Here is a 26877-nt window from a genome sequence, read left to right as displayed (position 1 = left end):
CTATAGTTCCAGCTACTTGGGAGGCTGAAGCAGGAGACTCGCTTGAACCCAGGAAGCAGAGGTTGCACTGAACTGAGACCATGCCAATGCACTCCAGCCTGGATGACAAAGCAAGACTTTGTCTCAAAAAAAAAAAAAGAAGGATTGTTAATATCCTTGGGTAATCAAGTAAAGTATTTTGTCAACCAACAAATATTTACTAAATGAATTATACTGCAAATATAGCAAAAGACATAATCTGCAAACATAAAAAAAGAAAGGTTACATTTATAACCAGAAAACTATGTTCTGTTTCTTGTCTTTGCTTTAAAAAGTCTTCAAGAAAGGCTGTGTGGGGTTTTTTTGTTTTGTTTTGTTTTGTTTTTTTAGATGGAGTGTTGCCGGGTCGCCAGGCTGGAGTGCAGTGGTGCAATCTCAGCTCACTACAACCTCCACCTCCTGGGTTCAAGTGATTCTCCTGCCTCAGGCTCCCAAGGAGCTAGGATTACAGATGCGTGCACCACGTGCACCTACTTTTTGTATTTTTGGTAGAGATAGGGTTTCACCATGTTGGCCAGGATGGTCTCAATCTCTTGACCTCGTGATCCACCCACTTTGGCCTCCCAAAGTGCTGGGATTACAGGCATGAGCCCCCACGCCCGGCCAAAGGTGTGTGTTCTTAAACATTTAGTGTGTATATATATCTCTTTCTATGTCACGATCCCTCAGACCCCGCTAAATACTCCAGTATGTACCTCCCTAAACAAGGGCATTTTGCTTCATTACCACTATACAAACCCCCTAATCAGAAAATAAACACTGGTATAATACAGAGTCACACCATGGACATTCAAATTTTACCAAAGGTCCCAACAATGCCTCTCTTTCAGGTCCAGGATGCTATACAGAACCACATACTGCATTTAGTTAATGGACCTCCTCAGTCTCCCTCAATCAGTCTTTCCTTCTTTACCCATCTTTCATGTCCTTGACCGTTAAGAGTACAGGCCAGCCAGGTGTGGTGGCTCACACCTGTAAGCCCAACACTTTGGGAGGCCAAGGTACACAGATCACCTGAGGTCAGGAGTTCCAGACAAGACTGGTCAACCCATCTCTACTAAAACTACAAAAAAAAAAAGCCAGGCAAGGTATGTGCCTATAATCCCAGCTACTCAGGAGGCTGAAGTATAAGATTCACTCAAACCCAGGAGGAGGAGGTTGCAGTGAGCAACCACTGCTCTCCAGACTGGGTGACAGAGCAAGACTCCATCTCAAAAAAAAAAAAGGACAAGCCTTTCATTCTGTCTGGGCCCAGCTATGTTCCTAGTAATCAGATTCAGGTCACGCATTCTTAATAAGAATATTCAGATATTCAGAAATGATGCTGTGCATACCATATTTATCCTTCCCATCCCTAGGAAGGTTAACCTTCATCACCTGGTCAACCTGGTGTCTGCCAGGTTTCTTCACTATAAAGTAACTATGTTTTCCTTTGTATTTGATTTATATATTACGGGGAATTATTGCAATAATTCACCAATACCCTGTTCCTCGTCAAATCTCTACCAACCAGCCTTAGCATTCACCGACTACTCGTCATTATCAAACACCACAAAGATGGTGATTTTCTAATTCCATCATGTCTTCTACATTTGTGGTTGGCATTTTAATAAAGGGCTTACCCTGTCAGCCCAAATGCATTTAATTCATTTATATATGTATGGCCTCATGGATTCTTATTTTATTCTATAAATTATAATCCCCTACTCTATTTTGTTGCTCAAATTATGTGAAATTTAGCCAGTGTGAGTCCCTTCAAAGTAATTCTTGTATCTTTTGACATATCCTCATAATGTTAAGTATTTCCTTACTTTCTGGCACAACTGAATTCTGTAGGCTCATTTTATACTTTCCCTCTCTGGCCCCACAGTATTTCTCCAAGGAGCCTTGGTCCCTCTTAGTCAATGATAATATGTAGAAATGAAAAGCTGGGCACTAGGTGCACTCACTGTTACTGAGGAGGTGTGACTGCAATTAAGTGCTCTCAGCAGAGAGGGCTAAAGAATATATAAACATACACATATAATATACCTGAATCATTTTCTTTTTTGGGACAGAGTCTCACTCTGTCACCCAGGCTAGAACACAGTAATGTGGTCATGGCTCACTGTGGCCTCTGCGTCCTGAACTGAAGCAATCCTCCAGCCTCAGCCTCCTGAGTAGCTGGGACTACAGGCACCTCCCATCATGCCCAGTTAATTTTGTTGTTGTTAAGATGAGACCTCGCTATATTGCCCAGACTGGTCTCAAACTCCTGACCTCAAGTAATGCTCCCACCTAAGACTCCCAAAGTGCTAGGATTATAGGTGTGAGCCACCACACCTGACCTAGCACCCTTTAAAGGTCTGAACAGAATAGATTTGCCACCTATTATCTCTAAGGGAGGCCACTGCATCTATGTAATAAGAATTGTGGTCTCCACAACCCTTTATCTTAACCCAGACACTCCTTTATACTGATTCCAGGTTTCTAGATAACTCTTCCAACAAATTGCCAATTAGAAATCTTTGGGGCCAGGTGTAGTGGCTCACACCTGTAATCCTAGCACTTTGGGAGGCTAAGGAGGGTAGATCATGAGGTCAGGAGTTCAAGACCAGCCTGATCAAGATGGTGAAACCCCGTCTCTACTGAAAATACAAAAATTAGACAGGCATGGTGTGGGGTGCCTGTAATCCCAGCTACTCAGGAGGCTTAGGCAGAGAACTACTTGAATCTGAGAGGTGGAGGCTGCAGTGAGCCAAGACTGTGCCACTAGACTCCAGCCTGGGCAACAGAGCGAGATTCCATCTCAAAAAAAAAGAAAATATTTGAATCTACCTATCAGCTGAAAGCTCCCCGTCCTTCCAGGCTGAACCAATTAACATCTCACATTTATTGATTGATGTCATATGTGTTCCTAAAATGTATACAATGAAGCTATAACACAACCACCTTGGGTACATATTCTCAGGACCTCTTGAGACTGTGTCTTCATCCATGGCCACTCATATTTGGCTCAGAATATAAATCTCTTCAAATGTTTTACAGAGTTTGACTCTTTTTGTCAACAAGTATCTATAATACTTTTCAACATGCTACCATATAAAAATATTTGTGGCCAGGCACAGTAGCTCACACCTGAAATTCCAAAACTTTGAAAGGTCAATGCAGGAGGATTGCTTGAGGCCAGAAGTGCCAGACCAGCCTGGGCAACATAATGAGACCTCATCTCTACAAAAAAATTAAAAATAAAAACTAGTTAAGTCAGGCACGGTTGCTCACACCAGTAATCCCAGCACTTTGGGAGGCCAAGGTGGGTGGATCACCTGAGGTCAGGAGTGCGATACCAGCCTGTCCAACAGGGTGAAACCCCATTTCTACTAAAAATACAAAATTAGCTGGGCATGGTAGCACATGCCTGTAATCCCAGCTAATTTGGAAGGCTGAGGCAGGAGAAACACTTGAACCTGGGAGGTGGAGGTTGCAGTACGCCAAGATTGTGCCATTGCACTCCAGCCTGGGCAACAAGAGCAAAACTCCATCTCAAAAGAAAAAAGAAAAAAAAAATAGTTAGGCATGGTGGTATGCACCAGGTAGGAGGAGGTAGGAGGATCGCTTGAGCCAAAGAGGTCAAACCTGCAGTAAGCTGTGATCACACCATAGCCCGGGCAAAAGAGCAAGACCCCATCTCTCTCTCTCTCTCTCTCTCTCTCTCTCTCTCTCTCTCTCTCACACACACACACACACACACACACACACACACAGCCATAAGGCCACACTGGTACTAAAAGGCACAAAAGAAAAAAACAACTGAAATTCAAATATGAGCAGATCTACAATTAAGATGGTGTATAGTTTTGTAATACACCATCACTTATCCAGTTAAGTTCCCAAGAAAAGCTAGTTAGCTACTTCCAAACTATATTCAGAACAGGGTGGAAAATCACTTAAGACATAATTCAATCTTGTAATAATTCTTAATCGACATAGTATACTCAAATGAGTGTTTTTACATTTTTATCATTTTATTTTATTTGAGGCAGGGTCTCATTGCCAAGCTGTTCTCAAACTCCTGACCTCAAGAGATCCTCCCACCTCGGCCCTGCAAAGTACTGGGATTATAAGCATGAGCCACCATGCCTAGCTTCAGTTTTCTTTATACTATCTCATCCACTCCAACCTGGCATATTTATAGACTCCCAAGGTTACAGTGTGCATTAAAGGTCATCTAACTGAACTACTACTACTACTAATTCAAGATGTTTCTTACTTCAGATCTGGTCTGTGAACCAACAACATAGGCATAATCTATCTGGGAGCTCATTAGAAATGTAGAATCTCAGACTCCACCCTCAGACTCACTGAATCAGAAACCATTTTAAAAAGATCCCTAGGCAATTCATGGGCACATTAGAGTTTGAAAAGCATTATTATAGAACATATTCGAGACGTAGTCACTGGGCCGCCTGACTGCCACCATCATAAGTCACATGCTTCTGGGAAGGGCCTGTCTCAATCGGCTCTGCCCTGTGACTGCAAGGTTCCCACTTGGCTGAAGTTGGCATCTGATGATGTGAAGGAGCAGATTTACAAACTGACCAAGAAGGGTCTGCCTCTCTCACAAATCAGTGTGATCCTGAGACTCATACAGTGTTGCATAAGTATGTTTTGTGATAGGCAACACATCTTAAGAATCCTTAAGTTCAAAGGACTTGCTTCTAATCTCCCTGAGGATCTCTACTTTTCAATTAAGCAAGTAGTTGCTGTTCCAAAGCATCTTGGGAGGAACAGAAAGGATAAGGATGCTAAATTCCATCTGATTCTGATAGGCAAATACACTGACTGGCTCAATGATACTGATAGAAGACCAAGCAAATTCTTCCTCCCAATTGAAAATATGAGTCATCCACAGCTTCTGCCCTGGTTGCATAAATTTGACAATGTACTCAAGTAATAAAATGACTGTTTATTGAAAAAAAAAAAAAGTAGTCACTGAGAAAGCAACATCATGTGTCTTACGCCAGAGTATATCTGTGATACAGAAACTAGTACCTACGAACTACTATACCAATTTAAATAGCCCAGGCCAGCATTACTCCTTCTAATTAAATTTGATCACTCACCTTCAAGACTATCTTAGGACTCATTTTTTTAAGTGAAATCTCCCTGAAGAATCTACCCTAAATTAAGTTTATCCCCCCTATACTAGTTGCAACCCTATTATAAAGTTAGGCACTTTATTATTATTATATATTTATCATCTTTAAAGTGCCATGTCCACGTCTTGGAATTCTAGCAAGATTTCAAGCTCCTGAATTACAAAAACATGTCCACTTTTTTTAAAACTCCATGATAAGGAAAAATGACAAGCAAAATTTCTAGAAATTTGTTCACGATTTCTTTTTCTTTTTTTTGAGATGAAGTCTCACTCTGTTACCAGGATCGAGTGCTATGGCACGGTCTTGGCTCACAGCAACCTCCACCTCCCAGATTCAACCAATTCTCCTGCCACAGCCTCCTGAGTATCTGGGACTACAGGGGCACACCACCAGGGCTGGCTAATTTTTGTATTTTTAGTAGAAATTGGGTTTCACCATATTGGCCAGGTTGGTCTCAAACTCCTGACCTCGTGATCCACCAGCCTCGGCCTTCCAAAGTGCTGGGATTACAGAAATGAGCTACCATGTCCAGCCACAAATTATTAATAGAAATTATCAGGGGAAGGCTGGGTGCGGTGGCTCATGCCTGTAATCCCAGAACTTCAGGAAGCTGAGGCGGGTGGATCATGAGGTCAGGAGTTTGAGGTCAGTGTGGCCAACACAGTGAAACCCTGTCTCTACAAAAAAATACAAAAATTAGCCAGTTGTGGTGGCAGGCACCTGTAATCCCAGCTACTTGGGAGGCTGAGGCAGGAGAATCTTTTGAACCTGGGAGGCAGAGGTTGCAGTGAGCCGAGACCACACCACTGCACTCCAGCCTGGGCTACAGAGCGAGACTCCATCTCAAAAAAAAAAAAAAGAGAAAAAGAAATTATTAGGGGCAAGAAAGGAGGGCTCATGGTCAATTAAGTTTGGGAAACAATGAGGTCCAAGGTTTTTTGTTGCAAAACTTCTAAGAATATTATGATAACATGCAAAGTAAATCTCTACGGATGGCATAAAGTATATAACATTTCACGAACTTATTTGTTCAAGCGCTCTCTTTTCATGGAACATCTGCAGGTACTAGTTTCCCAAACACACTCTGGAAAGAAGCACTATGTGCTATTGAATTAAAGACAAAAAAAATAGTAAAATATTTGAAGTTCAGCAATTTTTATAATAATCTGAGTATATTGCATATCAATTTAAGTGAGTTTTGCATATCTATTTATTGGCCATTCACATATTCTATTGGCTTTCTTCAATTCCACTCAGAAGTATTTCTCAAACTGTTGTTTACATACTACCTAAATAAAAAATCACCTGGCTTACTCATTAAAAAATACAACCTGCTAGACTAGAATCTCTGGAGGTGAAACATTTTTAATGAGGGCTTCCAAATGATTCTTAGTACACATAAGTCTGAGGACCTCTGGCGTGTAACATACTTCAAATGTACTTCAAGTATAACTTCCTAACTGCTGCAATGTACTGGTATATTTATTTTTTTGTCATGGGATGGTTTCAATCTTGATTTGGCTCTATGACAGAGACCTCAGAATAAAGAGCATTACCAAAGACTCCTTCCCTCCAAAGAAATCTAGAGATTTAAGTAAAGCAAGCAACCACGATGTAAACAGGTACAAAATAATTACTTCACCATTTAATTAACTTCAAGCTTTGGGAAAGCTTCTACCTACAAACCTGATACTAACAACTCACCCTTAATAGGATAGTCATAATGCTCAACCTTAACTTTTTCATCTTCAAAGTCTTTTACTAGCTAATGATAACCTAACCCTTTGAGGGAAGGTGTTACCAGTTTCATGACAAAGATATTTAAGAGATTATGCAATCTACCCACAGCCATTTAGCAATCTGTGTCAGAGTGATTATAATCCATGAGGAAGAAAAGTATCTCACGCAAAAAGGAAATAATTTCAATTAACCAACATTTATTGAAGACCTACTATGTACATAAGACATGGAAAGCAGTTGTAAAAAAAAAACTATTAAAGTAATACCTAATTCGCTGAAAGCAAAAAACAAAAAAACTGTAACTGTTAGCTAGCAGAGATGAAGGAAGACATCATAAATGATGTGGACTTTAAAGGATGTTTTTGGCTGAGCATAGTGGCTCACACCTGTAATCTCAAAACTGGGAGGCTGAGGTGGGTGAATTGTTTGAGCTCAGGATTCGAGCCCAACCTGGGGAAATTGGCAAGACCTTGTCTCTATAAAAAAAACAGAAAAATTAGCCAGGTGTGCTAATGCACACACTGCAGTCCCAGCTACTTGGGAGGCTTAACTGGGAGAAACACCTGAGCCCTGGCAGTTGAGGCTACAGTGAGCCATAATGGATCACTGCACTCCAATCTGGGCAACAGAGCAAAACCCTGTCTCAAAAATAAGTAAGCAAATAAATAAATAAATGATGTTTTCAAGTTTTCTTTTTTCTTTTTTTTTTCTTATTTAGTAAGAAATAAAGTGTTCTTTTTTCTTTTTTTTTTTTCTTATTAGTAACCTATGTTTTCAAGTTTTCTATAGAAATGGGAATATGTGGCCAGGCATGGTGGCTAACACCTGTAATCCAAGCACTTTGGGAGGCCAAGGCAGGCAGATCACAAGGTCAGGAGTTTGAGACCAGCCTGACCAACATGGTGAAACCCCGTCTCTACTAAAAATACAAAAATTAGCCAGTTATGGTGGTGCACACCTGTAATCCCAACTACTCAGGAAGCTGAGGCAGGAGAATAGCTTGAACCCAGGAGGCGGATGTTGCAGCGAGCTGAGATCACACCACTATACTCCAGCCTGGGCAACAGAGCAAGACTCCACCTCAAAAAAAAAAGAAAGAAATGAGAATATATATCCTAACAACTTAATAATGGAGCACATAAAATAGCAGAACACAATCTAAGGATGAGATAACTTCCAAGAGAAGTATAACAATAATAATGTAAAATCCTACAGAAATTAAATAATGAAAAGATAGTCGTCCCCACTTAAAAAACTTTTTTGTCTAAATTCCAACTTCGTTGAATAATTTTTTTCAACTTACAAAAAGCATTTTATCCTTGACTTTTATAGTCCCTTAAACCATACTCATCAGCTACCATAAATAGTGACCATTATTCTGTCATAAATCTTATAAACTGAGGCAAAGAACTTGAGAATAACTAGAAATGAATATATCCTGCTCTGGTTCTCAAGGAAGCCTTCACATCCAGACCCAAATTTGTCAGAAATCTAAAAGCTGGATTTTAATCTAAAGACAAAAAGAATGGATCCAAGTATAGCATTTAAGAATGAGATGCATGGAAATAAGTGAATTAGCTGACCACTAGATTAAATAAAAACTTGATGATGGCCTCATTAAGAATTGGAAAAATCAGAAAAAATAAATTTAGTCCAGAAAACAAAATAACTAGATTAGTGATATCAAAATAAATACAATAAAGGCAGGTATAAAAAGTGATGGGTGGTGGTGGTAGTGGTGGTGGAGCCAGGGAACAGGTGATGAAGGCAGAAGTGTAATGCTGAATGAAAACTGGAAAGTTAGGTTCGGAATTATAGCCAGAAATCTAAGGAGAGGTCTATCAGGCCATGGAAAATACAATTCTGAGGTGAAGGGAGTTAAGGAGCAGAGACAGGTATGAAACATGGTCATAAAAGAAAATGATCATAGGCAATGTATAGAATATAAAAACGGAAGGGCAGAAATCAAAACCTTAAAAAATGCCTACATTAATGGGGATAAGCAGAAGAGATGTCATAAAATCAGAGACAAATATAGTCTCTCACTAAAACAAGGGGAGTTAAACTTTGCTCCAAAAAGACTTAACAGAAGAAAGCTGATAAACCCGAGGATTTTAAGAGATCATTGTAACTTCTGATCAGGCAATGTCTGTGAAATGTGGGGTAGAAATCACTAGGTGAATAACGGAGCAAGTGGGGAGCAAGTACCAGTAATGACTACAGACCTAGTCTTATAAAAATTTCAGAATTAAAAAAAAAAAAAAGAATAGTTTAGAGTTGAGGGAAAGGATTTTCTTTTCTTGTTTTTGTTTTTTTTTAAGACAACCTGGCTTCTTATAGAAAAAAAAGGGAACCATAAGAGAGAATAAAACAAATCATTTAAAAAGTAAATGATGAGAGAAAAAGGCTCAAAGAGACAAGAAAGAAAAAAAACAGAATGGGAACATTTTCTCCCAAGCTAGATCAGAAAGTGTATGGGTGCAATCAATCTTTTCCAATCTCCTTATAGGACAGGCTTTTTGTATACTTTTTTAAAACAAGTATTCCTGTTTTCACAAGGAAGCTTAGAAGAGCAGTCAGTTTCTTTTTCTTTCATTTATAAAAAGAATGCACAGAGGCAGTGGTTACCATGACTGCAGAAAACAAAACTCTGCGCTGCTATTTATTTATTTAGGGCCAACCCTATTCTACAAGGTCCTGAAATGGCAGGCATACAAAATGTTCTAAATTTTCCTCAAATATCCCAAGAACAAGGGCTTACTAGTTTAGTATTTCTAAGCAATCAACATGAAAGAATACAGAAAGAGAAAAAATACATAGAAGCAACCAGTTTAAAAGAAAGATTAAAAAAGTCTATAATAATTTAAAATATAGTTTTTTTCCAGATAAAAATTTCTAAAAGGTAGTTTCTAAAAATCTGAAAATATTACATTACTTAAGAAAGACATAATGTAGGTACTAAAAAATGCCACATGCTCAGGCATGATGGCTCATATCTATAATCCCAGCACTTTGGGAGGCTGAAGTAAAAGAATCACTTGAGCCCACGAGTTCAAGAACAGCCTGAGCAACAAAGTAAGACTTCAAGACTTGGCTCTACAAAAAATTTAAAAATTAGCCATGTGTAGTGGCACATGCCAGTAATCCTAGCTACTCAGGATGCTGAGGTGGGTGCATCACTTGAGCCACCAGGAGGTCCAAGTTGCAGTGAGCTATGACTACACCACTGCACTCCAGCTTGGGTGACAGAGTGAGACCCTGATTCAAACAAGAAAAATGCTAGACTTTGAAGTTGTCCAGACAGGACTAATCTTACATTGTAGCACTATAACTCAGAAACTATTAACCTCATGAGATTGTTGAGGTAGTATAAGTAACAAATTTTACTCCTACTGCCTCACAGTAGATACAATCTCAAGTAAGAATACTTGTTTGGCTTTATAGAATTAATGTAACTTCATAAGCTTATTCATTATTTTCAATGATTCATTCCTTCCACAGACAAAATTTATTAAGTGTCTATTTTTGTGTTAGATACTAAAGATTCTTAGCACTAAGGCAGTCCCTGCCTTTCATAGAAGTTAAAATTTAACTTCTTAAATTAGCCAGTAAAGACATGAAAATCATGTTGATAGTACTGGAGAATGGGGAACAAATTGGTTTAGCATCTATGTAAGGCAATTTGACAAAGCCTATGAAAATGGAAAATACACATTATCGTTTGCCCCAATAATTCCACTTAATCTAAAAGACAAAGGTTGGCTGGGCATGGTGGCTCATGACTATAATCCCAGCACTTTGGGAGGCTGAGGCAGGAGGATCACTTGAGGTCAGGAGTTCAAGACCAGCCTGACCAACATGGTGAAACCCTGTCTCTACTAAAAATACAAAAAAAAAAAAAAATTAGCCAAGCATGGTGGTGGGTGTCTGTAATCCCAGCTTCTTGGGAGGCTGAGGCAGGAGAAGCGCTTGAACCTAGGAGGCAGAGGTTGCAATGAGCCGAGATCACGCCACTGCACTCCAGCCTGGGCGACAGAGGGAGACTCAGTCTTAAAAAAAAAAAAAAAAAAAGGTCATTTTCTGCTACACTATTTTTAAATATGGAGAAAACCTGTGTGCCAACAGGAAAAGGTTAAACAAGTGGCAGTATAATGATACAAAGAAATATTAGAAAGGCTCCTGGTCAACAGTGTAAGGAAAAAAAAGAAATGTTAGAAAGCCATCAAGAACAATGAGATGAGCCAGGTGTGGTGGTTCACACCTGCAATCCCAGCACTTTGAGAGGCCAAGGCATGCCTGTAGTCCCAGCTATTCAGAGGCTGAGGTAGGAGATCACTTGAGTCTAGGAGGTCAAAGCTGCAGTGAGCCATGACTACACCACTGCACTCCAGCCTGGGTGACAAAGTGAGACACTGTCTCAAAAACAAAAACAAAAAGATACATATATACATATATTACACACACACACACACACACACACATCGCACATGTACCTATGGGGTGGTTTATATGTGTGTATATGTGTGTGATATATGGTCGGGGGGATGTACAGCAGCTTTAACAGTGGTTATCCCTTGGAAGAACAAACTGGAGATATTAGGGGAGTAGGAAGAAACCCTTTTTTTCTGTGTACATCCATATTATTTGAAATAGTTATTTCATCATAACGTGTGGAAAACAAAATTAAAAAATATTTCATACTTTTGAATAAGAATAAAATATTTTTCCAAAGAGCTGAGGTTATGAAACGTGTATAAGTTTGTTTTTTTGTTTTGTTTTTTGGTGGTTTTTTTTGGGTTTGGGGTTTTTGTTTTTTTTTTTGAAATGGAGTCTTGCCTTATCACCCAGGCTGGAGTGCGGTGGTGCAATCTCAGCTCACTGCAATCTCCACCTCCCAGGTTCAAGCGATTCTCCTGCCTCACCCTTCCAAGTAGCTGGGACTATAAGCACGCACCACAATGCCTGACTAGTTTTTTGTATTTTTAGTAAAGACAGGGTTTCACTAGGTTGGCCAGACTGGTCTTGAACTCCCGAACTCGTGATCTGCCTGCCTCTGCCTCCCAAAGTGCTGGGACTACAGGCATGAGCCACTGCGCCTGGCCAATACTATCTTGTTAAAAAAAATTCATTGGCCAGGCATGGTGGCTCACGCCTGTAATTCCAGCACTTTGGGAGGCCGAGGCAGGCGGATCACCTGAGTTCAGGAGTTTGAGACCAGCCTGACCAATATGATAAAACCCCTTCTCTACTAAAAATACAAAAATTAGCTGGGCATGGTGACATGCACCTGTAATCCCAGCTACTCTGGAGGCTGAGGCAGGAGAATCACTTAAACCCAGGAGGCGGAGGTTACGGAGTGCCGAGATCACGCCATTGCACTCCAGCCTGGACAACAAGAGTGAAACTCCATCAGTAAGAAAAAAGAGAAAGAGAAGGAGAAAAAGAAAAGAAAGGAAGAAAAGAACTTCCAGCCATAAGAAAATATTATGAAAATAAAGGGAAGGCAGGGTGCAGTGACTCACAACTGTATTCCAGCACGCTGGGAGACTGAGGTGAGCAGATTGTTTGAGGTCAGGAGTTTGAGACCAGCCTGGCCAATATTGTGAAACTCGGTCTCTAATAAAAATACAAAAATTAGCCAGGCATAGTGGCACACGCCTGTAGTTCCAGTTACTTGGGAGTCTGAGGCACAGAATTGCTTGAACCTGGGAGGCGGAGGTTGCAGTGAGCTGAGGTTGCACCACTGCACTCCAGTCTAGGCAACAGAGCAAGACTCTGTCTCAAAATAAAATAAAATAAAGGGTAAGAAGAAAAAACATTAGAGGAACATGTTAAAGTGTCTGTAGTAAGAGGTAACATAGTCCGGGCATGGTGGCTCACACCTATAATCCCAACACTTTGGGAGGCCGAGGCAGGCAGGTCACCTGAGGTCAGGAGTTCAAGACCAGCCTGACCAACATGGAGAATCCCCGTCTAAATACAAAATTAGCTGGGCATGGTGGTGCATGCCTGCAATCGCAACTACTTGGGAAGCCGAAGCAGGAGAATCGCTTGAACCTGGGAGGCGGGCGGAGGTTGCAGTATGCCAAGATCACGCCATTGCATTCCAGCCTGGGCAACAAGAGCTAAACTCCATCTCAAAAAAAAAAAAAAAAAAAAAATGAGGTAACAAAAAATTTTAAAGAAAAAAAAGGAGAGTTAATTGGCCAGGCACAGTGGCTTACACCTGTAATCCCAGCACTTTGGAGGCCAAGGTAGGCGGATTGATTGAGCCCAGGAGTTCTGGAGGCCAAGGCAGGTGGACTAATTGAGCCCAGGAGTTCTGGAGGCCAAGGTAGGTGGATTGACTGAGCCCAGGAGTTCAAGACCAGCTTGGCAACTGGGTGAAACCCCATCTCTACAAAAAATTAGCCAGGCATAGTGGCACGTGCTTGTCTCAGCTACTTGGGGGGCTGAGGTGGGCAGATCACCTGAGCCAGTGTCCAGGCTGCAGTGAGCCTTGATTATGCCACTGCACTCTAGCCTAGACGATGGTGAGATCTTTTTTTTTTTTTTTTTTTTTTTTTTTTGAGACGGAGTTTCGCTCTTGTTACCCGGGCTGGAGTGCAATGGCGCAATCTCGGCTCACTGCAACCTCCACCTCCTGGGTTCAGGCAATTCTCCTGCCTCAGCCTCCCGAGTAGCTGAGATTACTGGCATGCGCCACCATGCCCAGCTGATTTTTAATATTTTTAGTAGAGATGGGGTTTCACCATGTTGACCAGGATGGTCTCGATCTCTTGACCTCGTGATCCACCCGCCTCGACCTCCCAAAGTGCTGGGATTACAGGCGTGAGCCACCGCGCCCGGCCGACGGTGAGATCTTATCCCAAAAAGAAACAAAAGGACTCTCATACATTATACTCCTAGGAGTGGAGACTAGAGCAGTATATTTAAGTACATACACTCTTTCACTATTGGTGTCTATCTCAAAGAAATTCCCACACCATGTCCAAAGGGACATTGCATCAGAGTATTAACTGCAGCAATATTTGCAGTGGCAGAGAGTAGGAAGCAATTTAGGTACCTATCACTTGAGGGTGGATAGTTAAAATGCAATGAATGTAGCCTATGAAGTACTATGTAGCAGACAGGAGTAGTGACTGTATGTTTATACACTTACTACATGGATGAAAATATTGGTAAGAAAAAATAATAAAATAAGCTCTATAGCTAAATGCCACTCATGAAAACTTAAAAGACATATATATAAACCAACATAGTAATCAGGTATTTGGAAGAATTTTTCTGTAAGAGATCTTAGGTTGAGATTGTAACGGAAGGTATAAAGTTATGTTACAAAATTTTACTTATGTATGTTGATGATCAGTCATAACTTCCAAATAAGTTATGTAAGGGTTTTAGTATGTTTTTGTGGTTTATGTTTCACTGATGATCTGAAGTGAACTGATGATCAACATTTAACATCTAAACATGTTAAATAGAGGGTTTAAGGCGTTAATTATTCTTTTTGAGACAAGCATAAATTGTGTACATGCCAGGCAAATCAGAACTATCCGAGGCTAGTGGAGACATATGGCCCCCTCTACCTATTAACCACTATTCTCTGTAACCTAGAAAAACAAAGTCTTGATTAAAAAAAATAAATAAATCCAACTTACCATTTAAAAAAAAAAAAAGAGACAAGAGTATTGCTATGTTGCCTAGGCTGGACTCAAAACTCCTGGGCTTAAGCCATCCTTCCCTGCTCAGTCTCTTGATTAGCTGAGATTACAGGTGTAAACAGCCATGCCTGGTTATCAGTTCATTATTTTCCTCTTAGGTATGCTGACTTCCCACACATCAGATCATCAGTGAAACATAAACCACAAAAACATACTAAAACCCTTACATAACTTATTTGGAAATTATGACTGATCATCAACATACATAAGTAAAATTTTGTAACATAACTTTATACCTTCTGTTACAATCTCAACCTAAGATCTCTTACAGAAAAATTCTTCCAGAAGTATATAATGCTCAAACATCAAGAGTTAAAATCCAAAGAGTCAGTATTCCACACAGTTGTAAAATAGGGAAAAGTTTTAGGTTAGGCTAAAGGAGTTCACTAACTATTCTTGCATTATCTTTCAAGGATCAAATTTATTCTATAACTGATTCATCTTCACCACTTTTAGAGGAAAAAGTTACGTAACACAAAGTTTTAAACAACAAATGAAAGTTTTAATCCAAGTTGAGTTTTCCTACATTTCTCTGAAATTTCTTAGATTACTACCAAAAACAAAACACAATGGCTTAAATTTTTTAAGCAAATTCTAAATTTAAGTCCAAAAATAATGGCTGACAAGTTTTTAAGTAACTTCTAAATTCAAATCCAAAAATATCAGACCACTCCAATCATCCTCTCTAATAATTCAAACCCTAATCACAAAACCAGATCTTAGTAAAGTCACTAACCACATACCATGCAAGAAACTTGTCTGGCACATGAGAATAATTCCCTCTAACCATAGGTTTCTGCCAAAATTTCTAAAATAATATCCTATTTCTTCACTTCATTCTAAATTTGCCACAAAAATGTAGTGTTAAAGACCTTAAGGGTCCAAAAGGAGACAAGAATGAATAAACTTCAGATATAACAATTAAACAAAAATAATTTTAGGGTGCTTTTGGTCCCTCTCTAAAATCCACATGGGAAGTGAGCCTGGAAGCAGTAGCCCCTAGGCAGGCTGCTAAATCACCTGAATAAATGTAGATGAAAGGGCACCAGACCTGAGGAAAGGGTTAATTATTTTTTTTATGGCATGTATTTGTCTCCTCCACTAGACTTTAAGTACATACCATGAAACAGGGACTTTGCTTCATTCTCTACCTGCTTTCACCCCAAACACAATGCTAGATTCTTAGGATTCAGACAAGCGTAATGACACACCTCCAGGAATGCCATTCACAGACTACATTGTGAATGGCACGTCCTGGACTTCTATGAGTTTGCAACCCAAAAAGAGCCAAAAATGTTTGCCCACATGGCACTTACATTTTAGTGTAGTAGCTGCTTGATATTTACTGAATGAATGAATGTATGAACGAACAAAAGAACAAGCAAGCCTCACCATCAAAAACTAAGCTCTGGAATACCTCCAAATTTCTGTCTGGCAAGATTAGAGAACATACTTGGTGGGTATTTTAAGTACCATTCCTTTAAGGATTCCAATTTGGGTCCTAGAATACAGATATAAACTAACAATGCTAAAGATGTTTAACGTACTAATGCAAACCTTCATATATAAATATGCTATAGAATGTCTTTTCAAGAGGTTTAAAGTAGGAAACTTTTTTTTTTGAGACGGAGTTTTGCTCTTGTTGCCCAGACTAGAGTGCAATAGTGTGATCTCGGCTCACCGCAATCTCCGACTCAGGGGTTCAAGTGACTCTCCTGCCTCAGCCGCCCAAGTAGCTGGGATTACAGGCATGCACCACCACGCCTAGCTAATTTTGTATTTTTTTTTTCTTTTTCTTAACATTCTCGGAGTATAATTTTGTATTTTTAGGAGAGACAGGGTTTCACCATGTTGGCCAGGCTGGTCTCGAACTCCTGACCTCTGGTGATCCACCTGTCTCAGCCTCCCAAAGTGCTGGGATTATAGGCGTGAGCCATCATAATGGCTGAAATATTTTTTTCAAATGGAAAACACTTTACTTCCCCTAGGGATAGTTTCCCATAGCATAAAAGCAAATGTATACACTATAAATTAATATCACCAAGTAGAGGGAAAGATGGTAGCACAAGTATACCTCTAATAAAGACCAGAAGGCCCAGACTTTCAGTCTGCTTACAGGGATTTTTTTTTCTCCAAAGCCAACATAAAAATATTGAGAAGAAGGCTGGGTGTGGTGGCTCATGCTTGTAATCCCAGCACTTTCAGAGGCCGAGACAGGTAGATCACCTGAGGTCGAGAGTTTAAGACCAGCCTGACCAACATGGTGAAAGCCCATCTCTTTTTTTCTTTTTTTTTTTTGAGATGGAGTTTCGCTCTTGTTACCCAGGCTGGAGTGCAATGGCGTGATCTCGGCTCACCGCAACCTCCGCCTCCCGGATTCAGGCAATTCTCCTGCCTCAGCCTCCTGAGTAGCTGGGATTATTACAGGCATGCGCCACTGTGCCCAGCTAATTTTTTTTTTGTATTTTTAGTAGAGACGGGGTTTCACCATGTTGACCAGAATGGTCTTGATCTCTTGACCTCGTGATCCACCCGCCTCGGCCTCCCAAAGTGCTGGGATTACAGGCGTGAGCCACCGCGCCCAGCTGCTGCCCATCTCTTAAAATATATATATATATATATTGCAAAGAGCCAAGTGCAGTGGCTTATACCTATAATCCTTGCTACTTACTCAGCAGGCTGAGTCAGGAGGACTGCTTGAGGCCAGAAGTTCAAGACCAACCTGGGTAACATAGTGAGACTCCTGTCTCTAACAAAAATATAAACTAGGAGGAGTGGTTCACTCCTGTAATCCCAGCACTTTAGGAAGCTGAGGCAGAAGGATTTCTTGAGCCCAGGAGTTCGAGACCAGCTTGGGCAACATGGTAAAACTTTGTCTCTACAAAACAAAAAAATTAGCCAGGTGTGTAACACATGCTTGTAGTACCAGCTACTTGGAGGCTGAGGTGGGAGAATCCATTGAACTCAGGAGGTCAAGGCTGCAGTGAACTGTGATCCACTACCGTACTCCAGCCTGGGGAACACAGCAAGATCCTGTCTCAAAAGAATATGTATATACCACATATATGCCTACTATGTACCCACAAAAAAAATTTTTTTAATAAAAAATAAAACAAAAAATATAAATATACACATATATAAATAATAAAATATTAATAAAAAATATTGTGGCCAGGCACGGTGGCTCACACCTGTAATCCCAGCACTTTGGGAAGCTAAGGCGGGCCGATCACAAAGTCAAGATCCAGACCATCCTGGCCAACATGGTGAAACCCCGTCTGCACTAAAAAATATAAAAATTAGCTGGGCATGGTGGCACATGCCTGTAGTCCAGCTACTCGGGAGGCTGAGGCAGGAGAATCACTTGAACTCAGGAAGCAAAGATTACAGTGAACCACGATCACACCACTGCATTCCAGCCTGGTGACAGAGCGAGACTTGATCTCAAAAAATATATATATATTGCAAAAACAATCTCTGCACAATATACCTGCTCTTCTCCCTACACACTACCTCCTGGAATCAAGCTGCAGGAAATTACTGAAAATCATTGTCCTATATTTTATATCCTTATATGCTACTTTTCCCACTTTCAGTCCCAATACTGTCCTAGACACAATTCCAGATAAGCAGGTAAAAGTTGTCAATACACAGTAGGTATAATTACAGTAGGTACAGAACAGCTATATACAATAGCTGCCACCTTCACTTTTCAGATGTTGGTGGAAACTACTGATTGAACAACTTCAAAGAGTAGTGATAGGTGAGGTAAAGAAATACAGATGAGGCTGGGTGTGGTGGCTCACACCTGTAATCCCAGTATTTTGGGAGGCCAAGGCAGACAGATCACAATGTCAGCAGTTCAAGACCAGCCTGGCCAACATGGTGAAACCCCACTTCTACAAAAATACAAAAATTAGCTGGGCATGGTGATGGGTGCCTGTAGTCCCAGCTACTCAGGAGGCTGAGGCAGAGGTTGCAGTGAGCCAAGATCAAGCCACTACACTCCAGCCTGAGTGACAGAGCAAGACTCCACCTCGAAAAAAAAAGGAAAAGAAATACAGATGAAACAAGATATACAAGTAGAGAAGACAGACCTAGATTTTAATATTACCCCTACTATTTATTACCTATTTAGCCTTCCATAGGCCACTTAACCTCTTAGGCAACTGAATTTCCTCAGCTGTAAAATAAGGGCATCATCACTTGCCTTACAGTTAAAAGGATTGAATGAGACAGCATTAAACAACATCTGGCATGTATGAGATGCTAAATAAAACTTGGTTTACTTTTCTCCTCATTAGGACAAAATGCAACAAGTGAGTATAGCAAAAAAGAAAGATTGTCGGCTAAGCATGGTAGTGCACACCTGTAACCCTAACACTTTGGGAGGCCAAGGGAGGACAGCTTTGAGGCCAGTAGTTCAAGACTAGCCTGGGCAACATAAGAAGACTCCATCTCTATTTTGAAAAAATTTAAAAAAAAGATTGTCAATGTGAAAATAATTTTAAATGAGTCATACTTTCCATTCATTCAAAAAGTATTAATTGGCCAGGCGCAGTGGCTGTAGTCCCAGCATTTTGGGAGTCTGAGGTGGGCAGACTGCTTGAGCCCAGGAGTTCAAGACCAGCCTGGGCAATATGGCAAAACCCCGTCTCTACAAAAAACATAAAATTAGCCAACTGTGGTGTCTTGCACCTATAGGCCCAGCTACTCAGGAGATTGAGGTGGGTGGATTACTTGAGCCCAAGAGGCAAAGGTTGCAGCAATTCATGATCATGCCACTGCACTCCAGCCTGGGAGACAAAGTAAGAGCCTCTCAAAAAAAAAAAGTATTAGGAGCCAGATGTGGTGGCTCATGCCTATAATCCCAGCACTTTGGGAGGCTGAGGCGGGCAAATCACCTGAGGTCAGGAGTTCAGGACCAGCCTGACCAACATAGTAAACTGTCACTACTAAAAATACAAAAATTAGCCGGGTATGGTAGCATGTGTCTGTAATCCCAGCTACTCAGGAGGTTGAGGCAGGAGAATCAGTTGAACTCAGGAGGCAGAGGTTGTAGTGAGCAGAGGTCTCATTGTACTACAGCCTGGGCAACAAGAGTGAAGCTATGTCTCCAAAAAAAACAAAACGTATCAGGCCAGGCCCAATGGCTCACACCTGTAATCCCAGCACTTTGGGAGGCCAAAGCAGGCAGATCACCTGAGGTCAGGATTTCAAGACTAGCCTGGCCAACATGGCAAAACCCTGTCTCTACTAAAAATATAAAAATTAGCCGGGCATGGTGGCTCATGCTTGTAATTCTGGCTAATCAGGAGGCAGGAGAATTGCTGGAAACTGGGAAGCAGAGGTTGCAGAGAGCTGAGATAGAGTCATTGTACTCCATCCCGGGTGACAGAGCGAGACTCTGCCTCAAAAACAAGAAAAAAAAAAGTATTAATTAATTGGGCACTGACTGGCACACTGTTCTAGGCGCTCAGGATACAGCTGTCAACATAATAGCCTGTTTTTAAAGAACACACACAAAAAGAGTTCCACCAAAACATTCAGTGAGTAGAGGACTAGAAGTCTTACCACACTAAGTATGTCATTCATCTGGCACCTACTCTGAACCAATTTACCTTAATAACTTCTCATATGCATATTATGTGCACACTTACAGTACTTAGGGTAAAAACTGTGTTTTATTTATCCTCTATCACAAAGTCCTATAACCATGATATTCTCAAAATGGGTCAGCTCCTCAATAAGCTGTTTGTTCTTTCATTTAACAGATATTTTCAGCATTGTGTCAGGAGCTGTATTTGGGCTCTGGGAATACAGCAGTTGGGGGAAAATAAAATATAGTGCTTGCCTTCATGGAGCTCATGGCATACTCTAATGGAAGAGTTTAGGAGAGAAAGACTTTAACCAAAGGTATATATCCTACCTCCAGATAAAATTACAATACTTACTGCAAAAAGAAAAAAAAACTTACATTTAAAGTTAACTCATATATGATTTCTCTCTCAACTTTGTACTTCCATATAACCTTTTATTCAAACATTCCCAAAGCTTTTTACTCACTAATTCATTTTTCATAGAATCCCCCTCCCCTCTCTAGAGAAGAGGCATAAAAGAAATACAAAATATTCCTATTACAAGACCAAAAACCTAAGTATAAAGAAATCCCCTCAAGCTGATTATGCACACAAATGAAACTTCATTGTGTACGTCCTAAAAGAAATGCCAAACATATCATTCAAAGTAATATGGCACTTAGATCCTTGAATTGACAGGATCACTCTACCTTCAGGTGCAAACACTGGTTGGGCTTCTCAGTTCTCACAACAAGTAGTAATTCTACCACTTGTCCAGCTGGTTTCCAGAAGTTCTGAGTTTATCTATAATTAGGTATTTAGGAGACATGCAATAAAACACCTATGAAAGGATGGTTTAAAAGACTACTTGCGGGCCGGGCGCGGTGGCTCACGCCTGTAATCCCAGCACTTTGGGAGGCCGAGGCGGGTCTCCCAGATCACGAGATCAAGAGATCAAGACCATTCTGGTCAACATGGTGAAACCCTGTCTCTACTAAAAATACAAAAAAAAATTAGGTGGGCACAGTGGCGCGTGCCTGTAATCCCAGCTACTCAGGAGGCTGAGGCAGGAGAATTGCCTGAATCCAGGAGGCGGAGGTTGCGGTGAGCCGAGATCACGCCATTGCACTCCAGCCTGGGTAACAAAAGCGAACTCAGTCTCAAAAAAAAAAAAAAAAGACTACTTGCCAGGGAAAATGATTTAAGGAATTAATATGCATTCACTCCTATAGGCTTTATAAGTTTCATCCATGACCTAAACAACAGAAAGTGTAAATATCTGGACTACGGAAATAGCCAGTACCTGAATTTAAGCCACATTTTCACTTGGCTACCAGAGCAATCCTATGAATTCCACCACTGCTTTGGTTCAAAATTGTGGCAGGGAACATTGTTATGTTACAATATTATCTATTCTGTACTCCATGTGAATCTGCTACAGTATAAGGGAAAAAGTGCTCTGTTCTGAGGAACTTATATTTTTCCCTGCTCATCTGAGAGTTACATACATTACGAGCTTTCCCTCTCAGACTTCTTTCACCTCTGTAACCCTCAACTTCACCCACTCTGCTTTGTTATGTTGGCAAATGCATGAGTGTTGGAAAAGGAAAAGTACAGGATGATCAAAGAGAATACTAAAGAAGGATCTAGGGATTTTAAAAATTAAAAAGAAAGTAAGCATTTTAATTCTAAAGTTACTCAAAATATTTATTTTGATCTCACAAGTAAGATGGGGACTCAGAGTCAATGACCATCTCAAAAAGCCCAAAAAAGCTGTGACAAAGCCAGAAATACCAGCAAACAGATCTAACAAGGAGAAGTAGAATAGTTGAAATATCTTTCAAAGATTGCTCTCCAGTTTTGTGAATACAGTATTAGATTGTTTACTGGGAGTGACACTTAGGTGGAACAAATAAACACTTAATGACTGAAGGCCAGATTAACTGACCTAAAAGAGGTCAAGCTTTATGCAAGCTTGGAGGAAAAAAAAAAAAAAAAGCCACAGTGTACAGGAGTAATTACATCTAACTGCATAGCACTAAAAGACAACCTGACATTTTAAAAGTGTGGGCATTGTGGGTAAAGATAAGGGAGGAAAAAAATAAGAAAATTTAAAATTTAAAAGTGTAGGCACAAAGGCAACCTACAAAATAGGAGAAAAATCTTCAAACTGTATATCTGATTAGCAGTTAATTTCCAAAATACATAGGGTACTCCAGAGGGAAAAAAAAATTTTTAATAAGCAAAGCAGGACTTTAAGGCTTCAGTGGACTACGATTGTGCCACTGCACTCCAGCCTGGGCATCAGAGAAAGAAAGGTCCTAACTAAATAGACACCACTCAGGTATATGAAAAGGTGTTCAAAATTACTAATCATCAGGGAAATGCAAATTAAAACCACAATGAGGTGTCACCTCATACCTGTCAAGATGGCTCTTGTCAAAAAGACAAGAGACAACAAATATTGGGGAGAGGTGGAAAAAAGGGAATCCTGGTACATGCCAGTAGAAATGCAAAATGGTGCAGCCACTATGGAAAATAGTATGAAAGTTCCTCAAACAAATAAAAATAGAACTCTACCATATGATCCAGCAATCCCACTTCTGGGTATTTATCCAAAAGAATTGAAACCAGGCTTTCAAGGGGACATCTACACTCCCATGTTCATAGTAGCATTATTCATAATAGCTAAGACATGGAAACAATCTAAATGTCCAACAAGAGATGAATGTAGGAAACATGGTGTACATGTGTGCATGCCCAATGGAATACTATTAAGCCGAAGAAGGGAATCTCGTCACTTACAACAACAGATGCACCTAGAGGATATTACACTAAATAACATAAGCCAGTCCCAGAAAGATAAATACCGTATGATCTCACTTATATGTGGAATCTAAACTAGCAAATTCATAGAAGCAGAGTAGAAGGGTGATTGCCAGCGTCTTGGGGGGAGGCAACAAAATATCACTTATGCCAGATAAATAAGTTCTGAAGATCTATATAATGTAGTGCCTACATCTAAGAATACTGTATTGCATACTTAAAATCTTCTAAGAGGGTAGATTTTATATCAAGTGTTCTTGCCACAAAAATACTAATAAGACATTCATAATAAAAGGGATAGGAAAACTTTAGGAATGATGGATATCTCTATGGTGTTGATGGTTTCACAAATATACATATTTAACCTCCAAACTCACAGAGTTAAATATACTAAGTGCAACCTTTTACATGTCAAAAAAAGGCTTTTAATATTAAAAAAGAAAAAATAATTCTAATAATCTGCAGAATGTATATTTATCACCCATCCTATACATACGCTACTTGGGAAAAAAGACAAAACTATAAGAAAAACTCAAACTGCTATGACTTTTTAAAGCAAATAAAATGTCTCTGGACACAGTGAATGAAATAATCTAAAAACAGGGAAAAGAGGGAAAAACGGGCATCAGGTATAGTTAAGAACATGGCACAAAAGCAGAAAAAGGAGAAACTCCTCAATTATAGATGTTACAAACAGGAATACATTTCCTCCTACAAAAATAAGGGTCTGCTAAAGCGACAACACGGGAAACCCCATTTTGCATCAAGACTTTACAGACACTGGTAAATGTCTGTTTCAGACCCCACAGACATCGAGAGTGCCTTTAAGTACTCCAGAAAGGGTAAACCAGGAGTGCTAAATTCCTACAAAACTGGAGAAGAGCTAACCAGAAATATACAACAAAGAAATATACAGCCTGCTTAATAAATATGTAGTCTATAAACTTAATAAATTCAGAATTATAATTTAGCCTCTTCTAAAGGTCCAATCTCTATGTAAGAGCAGTAAGCCTCTAAAAAATCTTTCAGAGAAAGCAATTAGATAACTCCATAATCTACTAGAGCCATAACATAAATCTTCTTAAGACTGAAAAACAAATATTTCAAAGTAAATCTTCAGTAGACTGTTATTTATGGTGCTTTAAAACATTTTAAAAGGATCTTTGAAACAAAGTTTCATTAGTACCCCTCTACAAAGAGCTCTCATATCTTTCATTCTTCTAGTAATTTAAAAGCTACCAAATGTTCATTTCCTCATTAGATTATTGATTCCTAGCCTTTTAACATCTCTATAACAGCTGCTTGACAAATTACCTCACCTTATTCCTCAGGGGGTAAGGAAGCATGATACCCATGAATTCAAAAATGGGACCAGGAACTGATCAGCGATAAATGAGCTAATTGCTTCAGATGAATTAGACACTGCTCTAATAGACCAGGCATTCATAGCATGATACAATTAAATGCTTACACTCTAAATATTTTCTTTGTCCTTAAATGTAGAGAACAGATCTTAAATTTAGTTTTATTTTAAAACACGTGATAGCATCAGTAGGTCAAGAAGCTTGAACATGTTTGGAAAGTTTCCACAGAAAGCCTCGTCTTCAAAGTACTTATTCTCAATAGTTTGCACAACTTTCAGATTTAGGCTTCTTATTTCAACCTAAGAGATCTGTAAACCCCCAAAATAGTACATTAAATAGGACAGTTCTAAAATTAATATCCACATTTTTATCAAATAGAAACCAAAACGATTTTCAAAGATATAATAAAAATATTTCAGAGTGGTATGGTAAAATATTCCTGTTGTCTCTGCCTAGATTCATTCTGATGGCGTCAAAACAGTGTAAGACACAAAGAAAAAGCACACACAAACTGCGATCTTGTAGACCCCTATTGAACATGAAATACTGCTTCCCTCCTCGCTCCCACCCCAGTAAGACCAAAAAATGGTGTGGAATTAAAGGAGCATTTTAAATGAACAGCATTTTCCAGCCAAATTACCTAGCAAGTCAACCTCCTTTAGAGAGAAGCAGTATAGTCTTCTCTGAATTCAGAAACAATCTCATGGTAAAACAAAAGCATCAATTCCTTTACAGCAATAAATACCTGTGCTTAGTAAAATTTCAAGATCTATCACTTTTTAATTCAATCACCAGGTTCTTCAAACGTCATTTTTGCAACTGCATGACAACGATGGTGTTCATTCACTTTTGTAATATAGTCCCATGACAAAAATGTAGACATCTAAGAAACCACACAATTTTGGCATGATAGTGCTGACTGTCCAACACATTCCACTTGTTTATTTCGACGCGCTCCTTCTGTGACCTGAAAGCTCTGGTTCCTACTGGCACCTTGGTGAGCTAGCCGGCTGGTTCCCCAGCTACAACATTATGTTTGATCTCTCCTGCCTGGAGAGGCGATAGTGTTGATTTTGTTTTTAAAGTTGGTGTCAGAGCAGCTACAAACTTTTTTCAGCATCCCTGCCTGGCTGCCAACTGGAGCTCTCTGCTCACTTCCTCACCAACTTGAACCACCCCCAAACTGAGAGTAAGCTGGAGTTAGACAGCGGCAGGAACTGACACACTTTCAAGAAGGGTTTGACACCGCAGAAAACTTTCACTTCTCCAACCCTCCCACCCAGGGGCTCTGGTCCTTCGCTCTTGCTTCCCCGCTAGAATTCCCCTCTGGGGCAGGACAAGGACAAGGACTGCAGATCGTTCGAATGCCCCCAAAAGGGACCCCCAAAGCCCTCTCCCCTGGACTCAAGGGCTGTTCTTTACACAAAAGAGCCGGGCCAGCTTGAAAAGCAAACGGGCCAGCGTCGCGGCCCTTCTCCTGGGTGCCACCCTCCACCGCGCCCGCAGACCCTGTCTCCAGCCGCCCGAGCGGTCTCTACTGGAGGCTTCCTGCCCCCAACCCGGCCAGACAAAGCCCCGGCGGCCGGCCTGACACTTCCGAGCCTCCGGACTCGGGACGCCGCGCTTACCCTGGCCTCATCCAGAGCGAGGCCGGCGCCACCGCTTCCCCCGGCCTTGGCGGCGGGGCAGCTGGCAGCGCGGGTCTTGGAGGAGCGGGTCCGAGAGGAGATGAAATGGCTGCTGCCTCCGGTCGCCCCAGGCTCTGCTCCGGCCCCAGGCCCAGGCCCGGGACCAGGAGACTTGGACCCGAGAAGGCGGAGAGAGCTCTTCCGGGTGTTCACCATGGTCCAGCCAGGAGGACGGAGTCCACGCCGCGCCCCGGAGAGCCGAGCAAGGCCGGCCCGCCGGCCGGTCAGTCAGGGCCAGCGGAGCCGCCGGGCAGGGAGAGACGAGCCGGCCCGGAGCGTGCGGAGCGCAGACCAACACAACAGAGAGCCGGGCAGAGGAAGGGAAGTCGGCGCTAGCAGGCGGCGAGAGGGAAGCGGGGGTGGTGCTGCAGGCTGGCAGCACAGACACTCCGCCGGCTTCGCCCTCCTCAGCGGGAGCCGAGCGGAGCCGCCATTTCTACCCCTTTCTCTCCCGTTCTCGCTCTCGAGCTCCGTGCGTCAGGGCTCCAGCGCCGCAGGGCCAACGAGACCGTTTCCGGCCGCAGCCGCGGCGGGGCGCTGCGAGGCCAGCCAGCCCTCCCCTTCCCGGCTGCTAGCTCCTCTCCCCGCGGCTTCCAGCGGCCCCGCCTCCGGCGCGGCGTCAGCGCTTGGCAGCCAGCGAGCGACGCTCTGGGCTGTCAGCTCGATGGTTTCCCTGTCTCCGCGACCGCAAAGCTGGGGAGACCAGAAAAGCCAGACTGATCAGGACGAGTTCCGGCGTGGACTTGGACCTGAAGCCCTACGACCAGCCAGGCCCGAAT

The 26877-nt window shown here is 41.2% G+C and overlaps 1 protein-coding gene and 1 pseudogene across 4 annotated transcripts in view; one reads left to right on the top strand and one right to left on the bottom strand.

The window, feature by feature from the left end:
* The window catches only part of ATAD2B (ATPase family AAA domain containing 2B), a 177565-nt gene extending 150995 nt beyond the window's left edge, over nucleotides 1–26570 (bottom strand). For all 4 annotated transcript variants that reach the window (XM_002757996.7, XM_078349874.1, XM_035273089.3 and 1 more), the window contains exon 1: nucleotides 26039–26570. In XM_002757996.7, the coding sequence (XP_002758042.3) occupies nucleotides 26039–26254 (216 nt within the window). In that variant the 5' untranslated portion in view covers nucleotides 26255–26570. The remainder of the gene's footprint in view (nucleotides 1–26038) is intronic.
* Nucleotides 3603–4950, top strand: LOC108588100 (small ribosomal subunit protein uS15 pseudogene; annotated as a pseudogene).
* Nucleotides 26571–26877: the final 307 nt, after the last annotated feature.

Source organism: Callithrix jacchus, chromosome 14 (genome assembly GCF_049354715.1).
Source record: "Callithrix jacchus isolate 240 chromosome 14, calJac240_pri, whole genome shotgun sequence".
NCBI classification, from domain to species: Eukaryota; Metazoa; Chordata; class Mammalia; order Primates; family Cebidae; genus Callithrix; species Callithrix jacchus.
The sequence above is the reverse complement of the archived record's forward strand: the minus strand, read 5'-3'. Positions and strand labels throughout refer to the sequence as shown.